The 17177-nt window shown below is 43.0% G+C and overlaps 1 protein-coding gene across 1 annotated transcript; it reads left to right on the forward strand.

The window, feature by feature from the left end:
- The first annotated feature begins 493 nt into the window (after positions 1–493).
- LOC129850645 (sodium- and chloride-dependent GABA transporter 2-like) lies at positions 494–16373 on the forward strand. The gene is made up of 4 exons (XM_055916938.1): positions 494–575; positions 904–1038; positions 10847–10950; positions 15729–16373. Exons 2-4 carry the CDS (start codon positions 937–939, stop codon positions 15958–15960), a joined length of 438 nt encoding a protein of 145 aa, XP_055772913.1. The 5' UTR covers positions 494–575; positions 904–936; the 3' UTR covers positions 15961–16373.
- Positions 16374–17177: the final 804 nt, after the last annotated feature.

Below are 17177 nucleotides of genomic sequence, written 5' to 3' on the forward strand. Positions count from 1 at the left end.
GTCTAAGATGGTATGTAGTACATAGAGGGTCATGGTATTGGGATTTGACGTAATTTGATGAATGTCGATTTTGACCCATTAATTCCTTGTGGTTACTGGGTTAATTCCGCATGGTTACTAGGTTAAAACAGAAACAACTAAAAGGGTTAAGTTTAGGTATTAATTCCAAATGGTGAAGGTTAGGGTTACGGTTTGGGGAAAGCATAAAACTAAATAATAATTCAATAAAAAGCTTCTAAAAGTTTCCATTTATCATCATCAAGTACCTTCCCTTGTTGCTAAACACTTGTGAACTGCCATGGTGTGTGTGTGTGTGTGTGTGTGTGTGTGTGTGTGTGTGTGTGTGTGTGTGTGTGTGTGTGTGTGTGTGTGTGTGTGTGTGTGTGTGTGTGTGTGTGTGTGTGTGTGTGTGTGTGTGCGTGCGTGCGTGTGTGTTGTTCCCCAGTCGTCGGGTGTTGAGGACATCAGATCATGTGTCTCTGGGTGCTGTGCATTGGGACCTGGCTCTCTGTTTGCTGTTGGCCTGGATCATCTGCTACTTCTGCATCTGGAAGGGAGTCAAATCTACAGGCAAGGTGAGCTGGCAGCCTCCCATACAGACCAAAACAACAGGATCAAATTCATTAGGGCACACCGCAGCAGAATGTTTTGCAAGGGAAAACTAAAATGAGTGCTTCTTATTGGCCAAGCCCAGGTAGTACGTCTCTGTTTCAGTCTGTACAATCTTTGTGTGTGTGTGTGTGTGTGTGTGTGTGTGTGTGGGGTGTGTGTGTGTGTGTGTGTGTGTGTGTGTGTGTGTGTGTGTGTGTGTGTGTGTGTGTGTGTGTGTGTGTGTGTGTGTGTGTGTGTGTGTGTGTGTGTGTGTGTGTGTGTGTGTGTGTGTGTCTTCATGTGTGACCACAGGTGGTGTACTTCACAGCAACGTTCCCCTACCTGATGCTCTTCATCCTGTTTATCCGAGGTGTGACTCTACCAGGAGCTGGAGAGGGCCTAAAGTACTATCTCTGGCCTCAAATGGACAAGATCTTGGAACCTGGGGTAAGACTGATGGGACAGAGATGGTAGTAGGGAGGAAAGATGGTAGTAGAGAATAAAGATGGTAGTAGGGAGGAAAGATGGTAGTAGAAAGGAAAGATGGAAGTAGAGAGGAAAGGTGGTAGTAGGGAGGAAAGATCATAGTAAGGAATAAAGATGGTAGTAGGGAGGAGAGATGGTAGTAGAGAGGAAAGATGGTAGTAGGGAGAAAAGATGGTATTAGGGAATAAAGATGGTAGTAGGGAATAAAGATGGTAGTAGAGAGGAAAGATGGTAGTAGGGAGAGAAGATGGTAGTAGGGACTAAAGATGGTAGCAGAGAGGAAAGATGGTAGTAGGGAGGAAAAATGGTAGTAGAGAGGTAAGATGGTAGTAGAGAGGAAAGATGGTAGTAGGGAGGAAAGATCGTAGTAAGGAATAAAGATGCTAGTAGGGAATAAAGATGGTAGTAGGGACTAAAGATGGTAGTAGGGAGGAAAGATGGTAGTAGGGACTAAAGATGGTAGTAGGGAGGAAAGATGGTAGTAGGGCTTAAATATGTTAGTAGTGAGGAAAGATGGTAGTAGGGAGTAAAGATGTAGTAGGGAGTGAAGATGGTAGTAGGGAGGAAAGATGGTAGTAGGGACTAAAGAAGGTAGTAGGGACTAAAGATGGTAGTAGGGACTAAAGATGGTAGTAGGGAGGAAAGATGGTAGTAGAGAGGAAAGATGGTAGTAGAGAGGAAAGATGGTAGTAGGGAGGAAAGATGCTAGTAGGGAGGAAAGATGGTAGTAAGGAATAAAGATGCTAGTAGGGAATAAAAAATGGTAGTAAGGAATAAAGATGGTAGTAGGGAATAAAGATGGTAGTAGGGACTAAAGATGGTAGTAGGGAGGAAAGATGGTAGTAGGGACTAAAGATGGAAGTAGGGAGGAAAGATGGTAGTAGGGACTAAAGATGTTAGTAGGGAGGAAAGATGGTAGTAGGGAGTAAAGATGTAGTAGGGAGTGAAGATGGTAGTAGGGAGGAAAGATGGTAGTAGGGACTAAAGAAGGTAGTAGGGACTAAAGATGGTAGTAGGGACTAAAGATGGTAGTAGGGAGGAAAGATGGTAGTAGAGAGGAAAGATGGTAGTAGAGAGGAAAGATGGTAGTAGAGAGGAAAGATGGTAGTAGGGAGGAAAGATGCTAGTAGGGAGGAAAGATGGTAGTAAGGAATAAAGATGCTAGTAGGGAATAAAAAATGGTAGTAAGGAATAAAGATGGTAGTAGGGAATAAAGATGGTAGTAGCGAGGAAAGATGGTAGTAGAGAGGAAAGATTGTAGTAGGGACTAAAGATGGTAGTAGGGAATAAAGATGGTAGTACAGAGGAAAGATGGTAGTAGGGAATAAAGATGGTAGTAGGGAGGAAAGATGGTAGTAGGGAGGAAAGATGGTAGTAGGGACTAAAGATGGTAGTAGGGACAAAAGATGGTATTAGGGACTAAAGATGGTAGTAGGGACGAAAGATGGTTGTAGGGAATAAAGATGGTAGTAGAGAGGAAAGATGGTAGTAGAAAGGAAAGATGGAAGTAGAGAGGAAAGGTGGTAGTAGGGAGGAAAGATGGTAGTAGGGACTAAAGATGGTAGTAGGGAGGAAAGATGGTAGTAGGGCTTAAATATGTTAGTAGTGAGGAAAGATGGTAGTAGGGAGTAAAGATGTGGTAGGGAGTGAAGATGGTAGTAGGGAGGAAAGATGGTAGTAGGGACTAAAGAAGGTAGTAGGGACTAAAGATGGTAGTAGGGACTAAAGATGGTAGTAGGGAGGAAAGATGGTAGTAGAGAGGAAAGATGGTAGTAGAGAGGAAAGATGGTAGTAGGGAGGAAAGATGCTAGTAGGGAGGAAAGATGGTAGTAAGGAATAAAGATGCTAGTAGGGAATAAAAAATGGTAGTAAGGAATAAAGATGGTAGTAGGGAATAAAGATGGTAGTAGGGACTAAAGATGGTAGTAGGGAGGAAAGATGGTAGTAGGGACTAAAGATGGAAGTAGGGAGGAAAGATGGTAGTAGGGACTAAAGATGTTAGTAGGGAGGAAAGATGGTAGTAGGGAGTAAAGATGTAGTAGGGAGTGAAGATGGTAGTAGGGAGGAAAGATGGTAGTAGGGACTAAAGAAGGTAGTAGGGACTAAAGATGGTAGTAGGGACTAAAGATGGTAGTAGGGAGGAAAGATGGTAGTAGAGAGGAAAGATGGTAGTAGAGAGGAAAGATGGTAGTAGAGAGGAAAGATGGTAGTAGGGAGGAAAGATGCTAGTAGGGAGGAAAGATGGTAGTAAGGAATAAAGATGCTAGTAGGGAATAAAAAATGGTAGTAAGGAATAAAGATGGTAGTAGGGAATAAAGATGGTAGTAGCGAGGAAAGATGGTAGTAGAGAGGAAAGATTGTAGTAGGGACTAAAGATGGTAGTAGGGAATAAAGATGGTAGTACAGAGGAAAGATGGTAGTAGGGAATAAAGATGGTAGTAGGGAGGAAAGATGGTAGTAGGGAGGAAAGATGGTAGTAGGGACTAAAGATGGTAGTAGGGACAAAAGATGGTATTAGGGACTAAAGATGGTAGTAGGGACGAAAGATGGTTGTAGGGAATAAAGATGGTAGTAGAGAGGAAAGATGGTAGTAGAAAGGAAAGATGGAAGTAGAGAGGAAAGGTGGTAGTAGGGAGGAAAGATCGTAGTAAGGAATAAAGATGGTAGTAGGGAGGAAAGATGGTAGTAGAGAGGAAAGATGGTAGTAGGGAGAAAAGATGGTATTAGGGAATAAAGATGGTAGTAGGGAATAAAGATGGTAGTAGAGAGGAAAGATGGTAGTAGGGAGAGAAGATGGTAGTAGGGACTAAAGATGGTAGTAGGGACTAAAGATGGTAGTAGAGAGGAAAGATGGTAGTAGGGAGGAAAGATGGTAGTAGAGAGGAAAGATGGTAGTAGGGAGGAAAGATGGTAGTAGGGAGGAAAGATCGTAGTAAGGAATAAAGATGCTAGTAGGGAATAAAGATGGTAGTAGGGACTAAAGATGGTAGTAGGGAGGAAAGATGGTAGTAGGGACTAAAGATGGTAGTAGGGAGGAAAGATGGTAGTAGGGACTAAAGATGTTAGTAGGGAGGAAAGATGGTAGTAGGGAGTAAAGATGTAGTAGGGAGTGAACATGGTAGTAGGGAGGGAAGATGGTAGTAGGGACTAAAGATGGTAGTAGGGACTAAAGATGGTAGTAGGGAGGAAAGATGGTAGTAGAGAGGAAAGATGGTAGTAGAGAGGAAAGATGGTAGTAGAGAGGAAAGATGGTAGTAGGGAGGAAAGATGGTAGTAAGGAATAAAGATGCTAGTAGGGAATAAATAATGGTAGTAAGGAATAAAGATGGTAGTAAGGAATAAAGATGGTAGTAGGGACTAAAGATGGTAGTAGGGAAGAAAGATGGTAGTAGGGAGGAAAGATGGTAGTAGGGAGGAAAGATGGTAGTAGGGACTAAAGATGTTAGTAGGGAGGAAAGATGGTAGTAGGGAGTAAAGATGTAGTAGGGAGTGAAGATGGTAGTACGGAGGAAAGATGGTAGTAGGGACTAAAGAAGGTAGTAGGGACTAAAGATGGTAGTAGGGACTAAAGATGGTAGTAGGGAGGAAAGATGGTAGTAGAGAGGAAAGATGGTAGTAGAGAGGAAAGATGGTAGTAGAGAGGAAAGATGGTAGTAGGGAGGAAAGATGCTAGTAGGGAGGAAAGATGGTAGTAAGGAATAAAGATGCTAGTAGGGAATAAAAAATGGTAGTAAGGAATAAAGATGGTAGTAGGGAATAAAGATGGTAGTAGGGAGGAAAGATGGTAGTAGAGAGGAAAGATGGTAGTAGGGACTAAAGATGGTAGTAGGGAATAACGATGGTAGTACAGAGGAAAGATGGTAGTAGTGAATAAAGATGGAAGTAGGGAGGAAAGATGGTAGTAGGGAGGAAAGATGGTAGTAGTGACTAAAGATGGTAGTAGGGACGAAAGATGGTATTAGGGACTAAAGATGGTAGTAGGGACGAAAGATGGTTGTAGGGAATAAAGATGGTAGTAGAGAGGAAAGATGGTAGTGGGGAGGAAAGATGGTAGTAGAGAGGAAAGATGGTAGTACAGAGAAAAGATGGTAGTAGGGAGTGAAGATGGTTGTAGGGAATAAAGATGGTAGTAGGGACTAAAGATGGTAGTAGGGAGGAAAGATGGTAGTAGGGACTACAGATGGTAGTAGGGAGGAAAGATGGTAGTAGGGACTAAAGATGGAAGTAGGGAGGAAAGATGGTAGTAGGGACTAAAGATGTTAGTAGGGAGGAAAGATGGTAGTAGGGAGTAAAGATGTAGTAGGGAGTGAAGATGGTAGTAGGGAGGAAAGATGGTAGTAGGGACTAAAGAAGGTAGTAGGGACTAAAGATGGTAGTAGGGACTAAAGATGGTAGTAGAGAGGAAAGATGGTAGTAGAGAGGAAAGATGGTAGTAGGGAGGAAAGATGGTAGTAGGGACTAAAGATGGAAGTAGGGAGGAAAGATGGTAGTAGGGACTAAAGATGTTAGTAGGGAGGAAAGATGGTAGTAGGGAGTAAAGATGTAGTAGGGAGTGAAGATGGTAGTAGGGAGGAAAGATGGTAGTAGGGACTAAAGAAGGTAGTAGGGACTAAAGATGGTAGTAGGGACTAAAGATGGTAGTAGAGAGGAAAGATGGTAGTAGAGAGGAAAGATGGTAGTAGGGAGGAAAGATGGTAGTAGGGACTAAAGATGGTAGTAGGGAGGAGAGATGGTAGTAGAGAGGAAAGATGGTAGTAGAGAGGAAAGATGGTAGTAGAGAGGAAAGATGGTAGTAGAGAGGAAAGATGGTAGTAGGGAGGAAAGATGCTAGTAGGGAGGAAAGATGGTAGTAAGGAATAAAGATGCTAGTAGGGAATAAAAAATGGTAGTAAGGAATAAAGATGGTAGTAGGGAATAAAGATGGTAGTAGGGACTAAAGATGGTAGTAGGGAGGAAAGATGGTAGTAGGGACTAAAGATCGTAGTAGGGAGGAAAGATGGTAGTAGGGACTAAAGATGTTAGTAGGGAGGAAAGATGGTAGTAGGGAGTAAAGTTGTAGTAGGGAGTGACGATGGTAGTAGGGAGGAAAGATGGTAGTAGGGACTAAAGAAGGTAGTAGGGACTAAAGATGGTAGTAGGGACTAAAGATGGTAGTAGGGAGGAAAGATGGTAGTAGAGAGGAAAGATGGTAGTAGAGAGGAAAGATGGTAGTAGAGAGGAAAGATGGTTAGTAGGGAGGAAAGATGCTAGTAGGGAGGAAAGATGGTAGTAAGGAATAAAGATGCTAGTAGGGAATAAAAAATGGTAGTAAGGAATAAAGATGGTAGTAGGGAATAAAGATGGTAGTAGGGAGGAAAGATGGTAGTAGGGACTAAAGATGGTAGTAGGGACGAAAGATGGTATTAGGGACTAAAGATGGTAGTAGGGACGAAAGATGGTTGTAGGGAATAAAGATGGTAGTAGAGAGGAAAGATGGTAGTAGGGAATAAAGATGGTAGTAGGGAATAAATATGGTAGTAGAGAGGAAAGATGGTAGTGTGGAGGAAAGATGGTAGTAGAGAGGAAAGATGGTAGTACAGAGAAAAGATGGTAGTAGGGAGTGAAGATGGTAGTAGGGACTAAAGATGGTAGTAGGGAGGAAAGATGGTAGTAGGGACTAAAGATGGTAGTAGGGAGGAAAGATGGTAGTAGGGAGGAAAGATGGTAGTAGGGACTAAAGATGGTAGTAGGGACTAAAGATGGTAGTAGGGACTAAAGATGGTAGTAGTGAGGAAAGATGGTAGTAGGGAGGAAAGATGGTAGTAGAGAGGAAAGACGATAGTAGGGAGGAAAGATGTTAGTAGGGAGGAAAGATGGTAGTGGGGAATAAAGATGGTAGTAGAGAGGAAAGATGGTAGTACAGAGGAAAGATGGTAGTAGGGACTAAAGATGGTAGTAGGGAGGAAAGATGGTAGTAGGGAGGAAAGATGGTAGTAGAGATGAAAGATGGTAGTAGGGACTAAAGATGGTAGTACAGAGGAAAGATGGTAGTAGGGAGGAAAGATGGTAGTAGGGAATATAGATGGTAGTACAGAGGAAAGATGGTAGTAGGGAATAAAGATGGTAGTGCAGAGGAAAGATGGTAGTAGGGAATAAAGATGGTAGTACAGAAGAAAGATGGTAGTAGGGAATAAAGATGGTAGTACAGAGGAAAGATGGTAGTAGGGAATCAAGATGGTAGTACAGAGGAAAGATGGTAGTAAGGATGAAAGATGGTAGTACAGAGGAAAGATGGTAGTAGGGAGGAAGATGGTAGTAGGGAATAAAGATGGTAGTACAGAGGAAAGATGGTAGTAGGGAATAAAGATGGTAGTACAGAGGAAAGATGGTAGTAGGGAGTGAAGATGGCAGACATTTCTGCTCACAATCCCAAAGCGGAACTGGGGTCTTAGCAAGAAAAGCAAATTAAGACCCTTTAGAGTTAAGCAGTAACCCCAACACACCATAACATCAACACACAGTAACAAAAACACCATCCTCCCGGAGTAGGATGAAGTTGCCCCTAGACGCTGATCTTGGGTCAGTTTTGTATTTTCCCCACTCATTCATTTAAGATACTCCTTGGTCGTAGTCCAATGACCGAACGTCAATGGCAACGATCAAACACTCAGGCATTCAGACGATTTCTTCAGGTGCCAGAGAGTCCCATAAAAGAGACGTTCTTTGGTATGGATTACCTTTGACCTTAGTACAACTTGGCATGTGACCTGATGGATTCTGGGGTCCGGTATCGCGGTCCCTGGAAAGGTCAAGCCTCGTTTCAGGGGTCAACTATCCTCCAACTTTGCTTCCTGTTGTGTGGGGCTCGTTGGATCAGGAGTAGGCTCAAAAAGGGTGCAAACTGCGGCAAATGAAGCCTGCTGGGTATTTGGGCAGTGTCATGAGCTGTTGTGAGTTTGTTTCTTTGTATCATATTTCAACCAGTCTATTATAAACGGAAACGTGCTGTTTTTCCGTAGCAGGAGCAAACGTCAACATTGGGGAGTGTGAATAATATTACGTTAATTAACCTTGTGGCTAAAACACTGATTCTCAAACAACTAAATTACTGTACAACATCGTCTTTCTAGGTATCCCAGCAAACATTCGCCAAGACAGATGTGTCATATCATGTGCGGACAAAAGGATAGTCACAAACCTAACATCTTTAAGTTCATAGGTGTAGGGTGTGAGAGAAGTCGCTAAAGCAATTAGAGACCTGGGGAGGATTGAGAGGAGGATGGGGGCGCTATCGTGGGAATCCCCAGTGACTTCGACTGGAACGGTGGCCAAATGAATACACTTCAGGGTCCGGGTGATGATCGGTTATGTAACTCTGTGTCCCGACACAGCTGAAGAACAGACCCGGGAGAAAATGTGTGTTCGACTGCATGCCATGTGTTTTATTTTGGATTTGGGGAAGAAGTCTGGAGTGAGGGTTGTGTATTAGTTTAGAGGTCTGTGTATAGACAGAGAGAAGAGGTTTAGGGGTCCGTGTATAGACAGAGAGAAGAGGTTTAGGGGTCTGTGTATAGACAGAGAGAAGAGGTTTAGGGGTCTGTGTATAGACAGAGAGAAGAGGTTTAGGGGTCTGTGTATAAACAGAGAGAAGAGGTTTAGGGGTCTGTGTATAGACAGAGAGAAGAGGTTTAGGGGTCTGTGTATAGACAGAGAGAAGAGGTTTAGGGGTCTGTGTATAGACAGAGAGAAGAGGTTTAGGGGTCTGTGTATAGATAGAGAGAAGAGGTTTAGGGGTCTGTGTATAGACAGAGAGAAGAGGTTTAGGGGTCTGTGTATAAACAGAGAGAAGAGGTTTAGGGGTCTGTGTATAGACAGAGAGAAGAGGTTTAGGGGTATGTGTATAGACAGAGCGAAGAGGTTTAGGGGTCTGTGTATAGATAGAGAGAAGATGTTTAGGGGTCTGTGTATAGACAGAGAGAAGAGGTTTAGGGGTCTGTGTATAAACAGAGAGAAGAGGTTTAGGGGTCTGTGTATAGATAGAGAGAAGAGCTTTAGGGGTCTGTGTATAGACAGAGAGAAGAGGTTTAGGGGTCTGTATATAGATAGAGAGAAGAGCTTTAGGGGTCTGTGTATAGATAGAGAGAAGAGCTTTAGGGGTCTGTGTATAGATAGAGGGAAGACCTTTAGGGGTCTGTGTATAGATAGAGAGAAGAGCTTTAGGGGTCTGTGTATAGACAGAGAGAAGAGGTTTAGGGGTCTGTGTATAGACAGAGAGAAGAGGTTTAGTGGTCTGTGTATAGACAGAGAGAAGAGGTTTAGGGGTCTGTGTATAGATAGAGAGAATAGGTTTAGGGGTCTGTGTATAGACAGAGAGAAGAGGTTTAGGGGTCTGTGTATAGACAGAGAGAAGAGGTTTAGGGGTCTGTGTATAGACAGAGAGAAGAGGTTTAGGGGTCTGTGTATAGATAGAGAGAAGAGCTTTAGGGGTCTGTGTATAGATAGAGAGAAGAGCTTTAGGGGTCTGTGTATAGATAGAGAGAAGACCTTTAGGGGTCTGTGTATAGATAGAGAGAAGACCTTTAGGGGTCTGTGTATAGATAGAGAGAAGAGCTTTAGGGGTCTGTGTATAGACAGAGAGAAAAGGTTTAGGGGTCTGTGTATAGACAGAGAGAAGAGGTTTAGGGGTCTGTGTATAGACAGAGAGAATAGGTTTAGGGGTCTGTGTATAGATAGAGAGAAGAGGTTTAGGGGTCTGTGTATAGATAGAGAGAAGAGGTTTAGGGGTCTGTGTATAGATAGAGAGAAGAGGTTTAGGGGTCTGTGTATAGACAGAGAGAAGACCTTTAGGGGTCTGTGTATAGATAGAGAGAAGAGCTTTAGGGGTCTGTGTATAGACAGAGAGAAGAGGTTTAGGGGTCTGTGTATAGATAGAGAGAAGAGGTTTAGGGGTCTGTGTATAGACAGAGAGAAGAGCTCTAGGGGCCTGTGTATAGACAGAGAGAGGAGAAATGAAGGGGCCCATCCAAGCTGGCTGTGGTAGTATGTGGATTATACTGGGATGGATAATGGACTTTGTTATGGGGCAGAATGCAGGCCTCCCAGGCCCTATCACCCTCCTGCTAACACGAACCAGATGCTGATATGAGTGGGTCTGCTGAGAGTCTGCTGAGATATTGTCAACACACACACATAGGAAGTGCAAGCAGACACAGGCAGCCACGCATACACACAAACACGCACATGAATGGACACAGATGGATGTTGGCCTGAGAAAGACAGTAGAGAGCCCAGATTATTGGCCCTAGACAAACTTGCTGTTACACAAGTTGCAGTTGATTGTTGTCAGCTTTGACAGAGAAATGTATCCAATGTTTTCTGGGTCTACAGGAGATGTATTTGATGAAAACCTCATGGTTTTGACCGTTTTTTGTTTACTTTAATGAGTGAAAGTAGCTGAACATGTGGCAGTAAACTAGATATTCTTTCTTCCTGTACTCTGCCCCCCTCATTCTCTCTTTCTCTTCTCCCTGTCTCCATCCCTCTCACTCTCTTTCCTACCTACCTCCCTCCTTCCCTCTCCTCTCTCCTCCCTCCATCCCTCCCCCCTGTCTTTCCCTCCTTGCCTCACCCCCCTCTCTCCCTCTCCCTCCTTGCCACCATCTCTCTTCTCCCTTCCTCCATACCTCCCATTCTCTCTCCTACCCTCTCTCTCTCTCCTCCCTTTCTCCATCCATCCATCTATTCCCCTCCCTCCATCCATCCCTCTATCCCTCTCCCCCTCTCTCTCTAGGTGTGGCGTGATGCAGGGACCCAGGTGTTTTTCTCCTACGCTGTATGTCAAGGGGTCCTCACCTCTCTGGGCAGCTACAACAAGTACAACAACAACTGTTACAAGTCAGTGTGACACACCACTGCACACAGCTTCCCCTTCAAAACTCTCTTTGAATCCTCACATAAAAACAAACATATTTTCAGGTACTTCAACTCTGCTTGATTTATAGTTTGCGCTTTACGAAGGGAACCAATGGAATGGTCCCAAAAGTGAAAAACTGCACATCTCTTTTCTTTCCAAACGGTATCCTCTCACATTGATTTAGAGTAGCATGCTACGTCCCTCTTGACGTTATTTGAATTGGATCACCCAGACCTGGGTCAAACACATCATTATGTCACATGTTTTTCAACACTTGAGCTATGCTTGATATAGTTTGCTGTGTACAATAGAACCAATGGAATGGTCCCAAATGTGCAAACTCCACACTAAGTCAAGTGCACCTCAAATACCTTCAAGTGTTTAGTTTGAACTAACTACAGCTAAAAGGACACTGGTAAGTGTAATTGATTATGTGTTCATTGTCTTATGTACAGTGCCCTCCTGTGAGGTTGCATAAGCAAACACTACATGATTGTGATTTTACACACCATGTTGTGTTCCAGGGAGTGATAGAGATTTTACACACCATGTTGTGTTCCAGGGAGTGGTAGTGATTTTAACTACCATGTTGTGTTCCAGGGAGTGGTAGTGATTTTAACTACCATGTTGTGTTCCAGGGAGTGATAGTGATTTTAACTACCATGTTGTGTTCCAGGGAGTGATAGTGATTTTAACTACCATGTTGTGTTCCTGGGAGTGATAGTGGTTTTAACTACCATGTTGTGTTCCAGGGAGTGATAGTCTGATTTAACTACCATGTTGTGTTCCAGGGAGTGATAGTGATTTAACAACCATGTTGTGTTCCAGGGAGTGATAATGATTTTACACACCATGTTGTGTTCCAGGGAGTGATAGTGATTTTAACTACCATGTTGTGTTCCAGGGAGTGATAGTGATTTTAACTACCATGTTGTGTTCCAGGGAGTGATAGTGATTTTAACTACCATGTTGTGTTCCAGGGAGTGATAGTGATTTTAACTACCATGTTGTGTTCCAGGGAGTGATAGTGTTTTACACACCATGTTGTGTTCCAGGGAGTGATAGTGATTTTAACTACCATGTTGTGTTCCAGGGAGTGATAGTGGTTTTAACTACCATGTTGTGTTCCAGGGAGTGATAGTCTGATTTAACTACCATGTTGTGTTCCAGGGAGTGATAGTGATTTAACAACCATGTTGTGTTCCAGGGAGTGATAATGATTTTACACACCATGTTGTGTTCCAGGGAGTGATAGTGATTTTAACAACCATGTTGTGTTCCAGGGAGTGATAGTGATTTTAACTACCATGTTGTGTTCCAGGGAGTGATAGTGTTTTACACACCATGTTGTGTTCCAGGGAGTGATAGTGATTTTAACTACCATGTTGTGTTCCAGGGAGTGATAGTGATTTTAACTACCATGTTGTGTTCCAGGGAGTGATAGTGATTTTAACTACCATGTTGTGTTCCAGGGAGTGATAGTGATTTTACACACCATGTTGTGTTCCAGGGAGTGATAGTGATTTTAACTACCATGTTGTGTTCCAGGGAGTGATAGTGTTTTACACACCATGTTGTGTTCCAGGGAGTGATAGTGTTTTACACACCATGTTGTGTTCCAGGGAGTGATAGTGATTTAACTACCTTGTTGTGTTCCAGGGAGTGATAGTGATTTTAACTACCATGTTGTGTTCCAGGGAGTGATAGGGATTTTACACACCATGTTGTGTTCCAGGGAGTGATAGTGATTTTAACTACCATGTTGTGTTCCAGGGAGTGATAGTGATTTTAACTACCATGTTGTGTTCCAGGGAGTGATAGTGATTTTAACTACCATGTTGTGTTCCAGGGAGTGATAGTGATTTTACACACAATGTTGTGTTCCAGGGAGTGATAGTGATTTTAACTACCATGTTGTGTTCCAGGGAGTGATAGTGATTTTAACTACCATGTTGTGTTCCAGGGAGTGATAGTGATTTTACACACCATGTTGTGTTCCAGGGAGTGATAGTGATTTTAACTACCATGTTGTGTTCCAGGGAGTGATAGTGATTTTAACTACCATGTTGTGTTCCAGGGAGTGATAGTGTTTTACACACCATGTTGTGTTCCAGGGAGTGATAGTGTTTTACACACCATGTTGTGTTCCAGGGAGTGATAGTGATTTTAACTACCATGTTGTGTTCCAGGGAGTGATAGTGTTTTACACACCATGTTGTGTTCCAGGGAGTGATAGTGATTTTAACTACCATGTTGTGTTCCATGTAGTGATAGTGATTTTAACTACCATGTTGTGTTCCAGGGAGTGATAGTGATTTTAACTACCATGTTGTGATCCAGGGAGTGATAGTGATTTTAACTACCATGTTGTGTTCCAGGGAGTGATAGTGATTTTAACAACCATGTTGTGTTCCAGGGAGTGATAGTGATTTTACACACCATGTTGTGTTCCAGGGAGTGATAGTGTTTTACACACCTTGTTGTGTTCCAGGGAGTGATAGTGATTTTAACTACCATGTTGTGTTCCAGGGAGTGATAGTGATTTTAACTACCATGTTGTGTTCCATGTAGTGATAGTGATTTTAACTACCATGTTGTGTTCCAGGGAGTGATAGTGGTTTTACACACCATGTTGTGTTCCAGGGAGTGATAGTGATTTTAACTACCATGTTGTGTTCCAGGGAGTGATAGTGGTTTTACACACCATGTTGTGTTCCAGGGAGTGATAGTGATTTTAACTACCATGTTGTGTTCCAGGGAGTGATAGTGATTTTAACTACCATGTTGTGTTCCAGGGAGTGATAGTGTTTTACACACCATGTTGTGTTCCAGGGAGTGATAGTGATTTTAACTACCATGTTGTGTTCCAGGGAGTGATAGTGGTTTTACACACCATGTTGTGTTCCAGGGAGTGATAGTGATTTTAACTACCATGTTGTGTTCCAGGGAGTGATAGTGATTTTAACTACCATGTTGTGTTCCAGGGAGTGATAGTGATTTTAACTACCATGTTGTGTTCCATGTAGTGATAGTGATTTAACTACCATGTTGTGTTCCAGGGAGTGATAGTGGTTTTACACACCATGTTGTGTTCCAGGGAGTGATAGTGATTTTAACTACCATGTTGTGTTCCAGGGAGTGATAGTGGTTTTACACACCATGTTGTGTTCCAGGGAGTGATAGTGATTTTAACTACCATGTTGTGTTCCAGGGAGTGATAGTGATTTAACTACCATGTTGTGTTCCAGGGAGTGATAGTGATTTTAACTACCATGTTGTGTTCCAGGGAGTGATAGTGATTTTAACTACCATGTTGTGTTCCATGTAGTGATAGTGATTTTAACTACCATGTTGTGTTCCAGGGAGTGATAGTGATTTTAACTACCATGTTGTGTTCCAGGGAGTGATCGTGATTTTAACTACCATGTTGTGTTCCAGGGAGTGATAGTGATTTTAACTACCATGTTGTGTTCCAGGGAGTGATAGTGATTTTAACTACCATGTTGTGTTCCAGGGAATGATAGTGATTTTAACTACCATGTTGTGTTCCAGGGAGTGATAGTGATTTTACACACCATGTTGTGTTCCAGGGAGTGATAGTGATTTTACACACCTTGTTGTGTTCCAGGGAGTGATAGTGATTTTAACTACCATGTTGTGTTCCAGGGAGTGATAGTGATTTTAACTACCATGTTGTGTTCCAGGGAGTGATAGTGTTTTACACACCATGTTGTGTTCCAGGGAGTGATAGTGTTTTACACACCATGTTGTGTTCCAGGGAGTGATAGTGATTTTAACTACCATGTTGTGTTCCAGGGAGTGATAGTGATTTTAACTACCATGTTGTGTTCCAGGGAGTGATAGTGGTTTTACACACCATGTTGTGTTCCAGGGAGTGATAGTGATTTTAACTACCATGTTGTGTTCCAGGGAGTGATAGTGGTTTTACACACCATGTTGTGTTCCAGGGAGTGATAGTGATTTTAACTACCATGTTGTGTTCCAGGGAGGGATAGTGATTTTAACTACCATGTTGTGTTCCAGGGAGTGATAGTGATTTTAACTACCATGTTGTGTTCCATGTAGTGATAGTGATTTTAACTACCATGTTGTGTTCCAGGGAGTGATAGTGATTTTAACTACCATGTTGTGTTCCAGGGAGTGATAGTGATTTTAACTACCATGTTGTGTTCCAGGGAATGATAGTGATTTTAACTACCATGTTGTGTTCCAGGGAGTGATAGTGATTTTACACACCATGTTGTGTTCCAGGGAGTTATAGTGGTTTTAACTACCATGTTGTGTTCCAGGGAGTGATAGTGATTTTAACTACCATGTTGTGTTCCAGGGAGTGATAGTGATTTTAACTACCATGTTGTGTTCCAGGGAGTGATAGTGATTTTAACAACCATGTTGTGTTCCAGGGAGTGATAGTGATTTTACACACCATGTTGTGTTCCAGGGAGTGATAGGGATTTAACTACCATGTTGTGTTCCAGGGAGTGATAGTGATTTTACACACCTTGTTGTGTTCCAGGGAGTGATAGTGATTTTAACTACCATGTTGTGTTCCAGGGAGTGATAGTGATTTAACTACCATGTTGTGTTCCATGTAGTGAAAGTGATTTTAACTACCATGTTGTGTTCCAGGGAGTGATAGTGGTTTTACACACCATGTTGTGTTCCAGGGAGTGATAGTGGTTTTACACACCATGTTGTGTTCCAGGGAGTAACTGATTTTACGTACCATGTGTTCCAGGGATTGCGTGGCACTCTGCATTCTCAACAGTGCCACCAGCATCTTTGCTGGATTCGCCGTGTTCTCTGTACTGGGATTCATGGCTCACTCACTCGACGTGGACATGAATGAAGTTGTTAAAGGAGGTGGGCCTCTTTCCTCCACATCCCCCTCTTCCTCCTCCTTCCTCGTCTTCATCCCTTTTTCAAAGTCACACTCCTTACTGCAGAGGTCAAGTTTGTCAACACCTTGATATAGAATGAGATTCCTTAATTTCTGTTATATATCGTGTGAAGCTGGGATCTCCAACTCTGGTCCTAAAAATGTACTAGGTGTGCAGATATTTGTTCTAGGTGTGCAGACATATTTGATCAAACAAATTGTGGTCCAGACTGAAGCCTATAATTAGTTGATGTGGAATAGGTATGTTAGTGCTGGGGCGGAACAAGACTCTGCATTCCCAGTCTCTCCCAGTAGAGATGGAGAAGCCTGTGCTATAGGTACGATACTGCTCACTGTCATAACCAATAATGGCCACAAGAGGGCCCTTCAGCCCAATGTACCACACCATAAAACCTCTATCTCAACTGGTCTCCTCCACACAACATTAAGCCGGTGATATTTACCTGCAAATATGAATAAACTAATGTGTGTGTGTGGGCTGTTTCCCACAGGACCTGGTCTGGCTTTCATCGCCTATCCCAAAGCCGTGTCCCTGCTCCCAGGGGCCCAGTTCTGGGCCGTCCTCTTCTTTCTTATGGTTATCTTACTGGGCCTGGACAGCCAGGTACTGTCCATGTGGCTGTCCATGTTGCATGTTGGTGTGTGTGTGTGCGTGTGCATGTGTGTGTGTGTTTGATAGAGTTGTATTTAATTTATTAAGCTTAAATCAGGTAATGTGAAATTTTCAGTTGACAGGATACATTTGTGCATGTATGTGTGTGTGTGTTGTGAACATGTGTGTGTGTGTGTGTTGTGTACATGTGTGTGTGTGTGTGTGTTGTGAACATGTGTGTGTGTGTGTGTGTGTGTGTGTGTGTGTTGTGAACATGTGTGTGTGTGTGTGTGTGTGTGTGTGTGTTGTGAACATGTGTGTGTGTGTGTGTGTGTGTGTGTGTGTGTGTGTGTGTGTGTGTGTGTGTGTGTGTGTGTGTGTGTGTGTGTGTGTGTGTGTGTGTTGTGAACATGTATGTGTGTGTGTGTGTTGTCAACATGTGTGTGTGTGTTGTGAACATGTGTGTGTACCCTTCCAGTTTGTGTGTGTAGAGAGCTTGGCCACATCCATCACTGACATGTTCCCTGGTGTACTGCGGAGGCCTGGCCGGAGAGAGATCTTAGTACTAGTCATCGCTGTAGTCTGCTTCCTACTGGGTCTGCCTCTCATCACGGAGGTAGGAGAGAGGGAGAGAGGGAGTGGTGGAAGAGAGATATATAGAGGGTGGGAGACAGAGAAAAAGAGAGATGGAGGGA

This window comes from Salvelinus fontinalis, unplaced genomic scaffold, assembly GCF_029448725.1.
Source record: "Salvelinus fontinalis isolate EN_2023a unplaced genomic scaffold, ASM2944872v1 scaffold_2158, whole genome shotgun sequence".
NCBI lineage: Eukaryota > Metazoa > Chordata > Actinopteri > Salmoniformes > Salmonidae > Salvelinus > Salvelinus fontinalis.

Excerpts from the sequence above, each read along its gene's own strand:
- LOC129850645 (XM_055916938.1), top strand. The coding sequence starts at position 937 with ATGCTCTTCATCCTGTTTATCCGAGGTGTGACTCTACCAGGAGCTGGA. Across the intron at positions 1,039-10,846 it reads ACAAGATCTTGGAACCTGGG|GTGTGGCGTGATGCAGGGAC; the intron begins GTAAGACTGATG and ends CTCTCTCTCTAG. Across the intron at positions 10,951-15,728 it reads TACAACAACAACTGTTACAA|GGATTGCGTGGCACTCTGCA; the intron begins GTCAGTGTGACA and ends CATGTGTTCCAG.